At 46.0% G+C, this 5,000-nt stretch overlaps 1 protein-coding gene across 1 annotated transcript in view; it reads right to left on the bottom strand.

The window, feature by feature from the left end:
• The window catches only part of LOC134435733 (glutamate receptor ionotropic, kainate 5-like), a 182,695-nt gene that overhangs the window by 6,698 nt on the left and 170,997 nt on the right, over positions 1–5,000 (bottom strand). Inside the window, exon 18 of the mRNA XM_063184779.1 lies at positions 1,330–1,458. Within this exon, the coding sequence (XP_063040849.1) occupies positions 1,330–1,458 (129 nt within the window). The remainder of the gene's footprint in view (positions 1–1,329; positions 1,459–5,000) is intronic.

Below are 5,000 nucleotides of genomic sequence, written 5' to 3'. Positions count from 1 at the left end.
CAGCAGGTTCGCACACTGTAAAAGATACTGAAGTCAAGCACAAGTGTTTAAAAAATAAATAAAAAAATAGCAGAGTACAGCAGATGTTTTAGGGTTCTGCCTTTATCAGTGCTCCCTATGCTCAGTTGTGCTATCAACTGTAATGGTGACCATCATAAAATTAGAAGTGCTTTTATTGACTGTTGTACTATGCAAAAATTACAATCAATTTAATCTCTCCCATGAAATATGTATCGATCGGTCTGTGTTAAGTGCTGTTTTACTGAATATATCTATACCATTAAAATGAGGAAAATAAGTCTGCATATCAAATGAGTAATTAAAACACTCATCTACTGTATGGGAATGTGTTGTCCTTGGTAAATGACAAAGTCAATGTGTGGCACTTAAAATCAGATTATGTCACTTATTGGCTTCCTTATAATGTGCGCATGTTTGTGTGCATGCGACCGTGCGTGCAGTGTGTGTGTGTGTGTGTGTGTGTGTGTGTGTGTGTGCAAAATTATGGATAATGATACTGGTATAAAGACAGGCTAAAGGCAGGCTAATGAAATAGATGTTCATCAACACATTGTCAAATCAAAGGTTTGGCACCATCATACAAAAAGGGGCAATTTTGTTTCTGTTTACTTCTCTGCTTATTTGTGTTTATTGGCATGCTTGATGGGCTTCTTCTTTTATCTGCTTAAATTGCTTATTGATGTACACGCACGCACGCACGCACACACACACACAAACGCACACGCACGCACACACACACACACACACGCACGCACGCACGCACGCACGCACGCACGCACGCACGCACGCACACACACACACACAGACTCACAAGAAATAAATAACAGAGTGCTTGTGCCAATTTGTGAATAAAGACTGCAAAACACAAAATGCAACATAAAAATTCAAGAAAGAAAGAAAGATAGGAAAGGAGGAAAGGGAAGTAGAAAAACAACACAAAACAATAAGCAGGAAAGACAGACAGGCAGAAAAAAGGAACAAAGGCAGGGAGAAAGAGAGTGAATACAGTTAACAGAGTTAAAGGAGGATCCAGTTAGCTTACATTTTAAAAACAATGTCTTAACATACTCCAAATATTATCCCAGAAGTTGTATGTATTGTATTGTGAGGTGTCTGATTATTCTCCTGTACGAAAGAAAGATTGTAAAATGTGTGTAAAGTGGCCTTTCAAGTCAGTTAGTGGTGCGCACATCCAAGATGCAGGTGCAGGACAAAAAGTGAAATACTATGTAAAGTAAAGTGACATGGTGTAAAGTGTGTGTGTATAGTTAACTGTGTGTATAAGGTGCAAAGAGTGTGCGTAGTGACCTTTGGCACGGTGGTCTTCCTCCTTGGGGCACTGGCCCCCCTCCCACCAGCGGCGCTTCAGGATCTCCAGACGGTTACTCTCCTGAAGCTGCAGCACACCCAGGGTGATCTCATCCCTAAACGGAGAGCCTGGAGGAGGAGAGGAGAGGAGGAGAGAGGGATAGAGGAGAGGAGAGCAGATAAGATAGAGGGTAGAGGCAAGAGGAGAGAGGGACAGAGGCAAACAGAGCAGGGTGGAGAAAAGACGGATAGAGGAGAGAGGAGAATGAGAGGAGGAGAAGAAAGGAGAACAGATATAGATAGAAGGGATGGGAGAGAGTGGTGGATGAGGGAGAGAAGGGTATATGGATGGAGAAAAGGAGAGAAGAGGGGGATGGAGGAAGAGGAATAAATGAGAAGAAAGGAGAGAGGGGGTACCAACAAGATAGGGAAAGGAGGGGAACAGGGCAAGAGTGGAGACAGAGAAAGGGATAAAGTGAAGACAGAGAAGGAGAGGGAGAACATAGGACGGAGGTATAGAGGGATGGCATGATAAGAAAAGGAAAAGGGAGGAGGCGCAAGGCATAGAGCGATGCCGCGTCAAGAAATGGATAATGCAAGGAAAGACAGATGGAGAGGGGCGGGACAGACGGCATAATGGTAAGACAAGGGGAACGAGAGATAGAGGAAGATTTAGAGAGGTAGTTATAGAGAAAGGGAAAAAAAGAGGAGCAAAAGACAGGGAAAGACATAAAGTGTGAATTATAGTGATTGTAAGTGAGCTGGAACGACAGCGATGCATAGCATCGCGTGCATTAAGAGCATATTTTGAAGAAACTGCATATATTCGGAGCGACAGGTGAAGAAACTCTAGTGAAGTTAGGCCACGGGAAAAAATATAGTTATGTTCGGGTTTTTTTTACCTGTGACAAACACTTAACATTCAACATGCACGATTCGCAGTGTCAGGCCAAATTTGCCTTCCCCCGTTCCCGTCCCCGTCCCTGTCACCTCGCCTGTCCTCGCCTCAAGATGGCACGCACGCGGCACGGCAGGCAGGCAGGCAGGCAGGCAGGCACTGCCACTCCGCTTGATCACGCCGACGGAGCAAACCGCGGTGAGCGAGAAAAGCCAGGAGCTATCGCTAGCAGGGTTGTCACCACGGGTAGAAAGAAAAGAAACGAGGGAATGAGAAGGAGGGAGAGCTAAGGAGCGAGCGAACGAGAGAGCGAGGAAGAAAAAAGAAAATGGAGAGAAGGAGAAGAAAGAGGTGTAAAAAAAAGATTCCTGTCAGTCGCTCGGTGCTGAAGAGTCTACCCTCTGAAGGCCGCCGTCATTTGCACTAAATCACTTTAACTGTCTTAATTCGCCCATAAATTGCCCCCCTTAAATAATTACCCTGACGTGAGGATCATCAATGCCATGGTGCATGTGCTTGCACACGCGTGCATGAGTGTGTGTGTGTGTGCGCGCGCGAGCGCTCAAAATGTGTGTGTGCATGCCAGTGTGTTTTGTAAGAAATTAAATGTGTGTGTGTGTGTGTGTGTGTGTGTGTGTGTGTGTGTGTGTGTGTGTGTGTGTGTGTGTGTGTGTGTGTGTGTGTGTGTGTGTGTGTACATATGTGTGTGTGTGTGTGTGTGTGTGTGCATGTGCATCTGTGTGCATGTGATTGTGCACATACGGTCAAACAGTGTCGCGTGCGTGCCATTGTGTGCATTTTCCCGCTGAGATTTTGGCGACAATGAGAAAGAGAGAGAGCGAGAGCGAGAGAGAGAGAGTGAGAGAGAAAGAAAGAAAGAAAGAAGTAAAGAGGATCTAGCCTAGCGTACTGTAGCAGTATAGCCCGGCTGCCAAGGGCTCTGCTCTGCTCTGCTCCGCTCTGCACTGCCTGACATTTAGCAGCGGCAAAGAAAGCTGACAGTAGCCCACTGCAGGTTGCCTGGCGCTGGGCTCAGCTGGCTTCCCTCCAACATGATTAGCTCGTTGGCTGCCAACATTCTCACAGACGGTACGCTACATGCAGGGGAGTCGACAGGAAGGGGACAAAGGAGGTCAGTTGTCCCGGGCTCAGAGAGGGGGGGCAGAATTGGGTCCACATAACATTGTACTGGGTGGGTTTTCAGATGACATTGTCCTGTACCCAGCCAGCTGGCAGCGGCCCTGGGTATGTGAGTTGTGCTGCTGCACTCCAATCTGCTCAGCTCTGCTCTGCTCCAACAGCCCAGCACCGCCAAAACAAAGTTTTTTTCTCCAGTTTTTTCCTCAAAAATTCCCCTGTTTAAGCTTACCGCTTTTTCTCGCTCCTTCTTACCTGAATAGGCTAACATGGGAATGGATGGGAACGTTGCCAAGATGGAGATTATTGGGTAGCCGTGGCGTGGCGACAGTTGGGGGTAACATAATTGGTGTCACTAACCCTTACTCTAATGTTACCGTGCTCTGACAAAGTGTTCCAATGTTTTCTTAAAAAAAAAAAAAAAATCCCCTCCTCTTCTTTCTTGTAACTTGGCTTGGGAAACATGGTGTTGCCAAAATGACATGTTGGGTACCTTTGCTAACTGGAGTTTGAGGTTAAAATGTCATTGGAGACACCCTACTAATAACTAATTCGACTTTTACATTATGTGTAAGGCTAACTTCAGATGTAACTGTGGGATGAGATGCAGAGATACTGTTTTCACCAATGGACAGACAAGGCAATTAACTAGAGCCCCTGTCGTGCTCAAAAGCGACTGCCTGCCAGAAAACGACTGACTTCATGGGCTGCCCCCCTGTAACTCTAGACTACAGAGGGTCAGCAGCATCAAATTCACTGTACATGCACCTGGCGCCCTCCACTGTCACCCCCGAAATTTTGGTGAGTATCGCCCTTTGCAATCCTGACTTACAGGGGTCAGTCACTTTCTTGCAGCCGCTTAGTAACAAGGCATTGCAAGGATTGCAAAGGATTGCAAACTCACCAACATTTCTGGGATGATAATGGAGGGTGCCAGCCAGGTGTATGTACAGTGACTTTGGTATAGATCAGTGGTTCCCAACCTATGGGTCGGGACCCCCCTTATGGGTCGCCAAAGATCCACAGGGGGTCGCGGAGCCCTCTTGATTTTAAGGGGTTTCGTTTTAAATATATATAGCCCATGTTGAATAAAAGACAAAGCATTTAACTAATAAATGCATAGACGCAACAAATTGTAAGTGCTACATTAAACATTTATTCTATATTTGACCAAAGACGAATTGAGGAATAAAATAACTAAAATAAGTTTTCGCAGGAAACGGAGAGCATCTTGTGATCTTGTGGCGCTCGCGTGGTTGGGTCACCAAAGCTTACAATAGTAAAAACATGGGTCCCTTAAGAAAAAGGTTGGGAACCACTGGTATAGATAACTGTTTGCAGTCCAGAGTTACGGGGGCTTGCCTGGTTACCACCAGACCTAATCACCTAATCACAAGTGGGAGTTCCCAGGCTAACAAGGGGCAGTCTATGAAGTCAATCGTTTTCTGGCAGGCAGTCGCTTTTGAGCACGACACCCCACCAAATCTACCCTCTGTAGGGGCACCCAAGAGTCAGCAATGGTAAATACCAGCAAAAACAATTCAAGAGGTCTCCAGATTTACATTGCTCTTAGGGCACCCAAATGAATTTGCCTGGCAACGGCATCCTACGAACTTCCACCCAAAGATTTTGGCTC

Source organism: Engraulis encrasicolus, chromosome 20, assembly GCF_034702125.1.
Source record: "Engraulis encrasicolus isolate BLACKSEA-1 chromosome 20, IST_EnEncr_1.0, whole genome shotgun sequence".
Taxonomy (NCBI): Eukaryota; Metazoa; Chordata; class Actinopteri; order Clupeiformes; family Engraulidae; genus Engraulis; species Engraulis encrasicolus.
The sequence above is the reverse complement of the archived record's forward strand: the minus strand, read 5'-3'. Positions and strand labels throughout refer to the sequence as shown.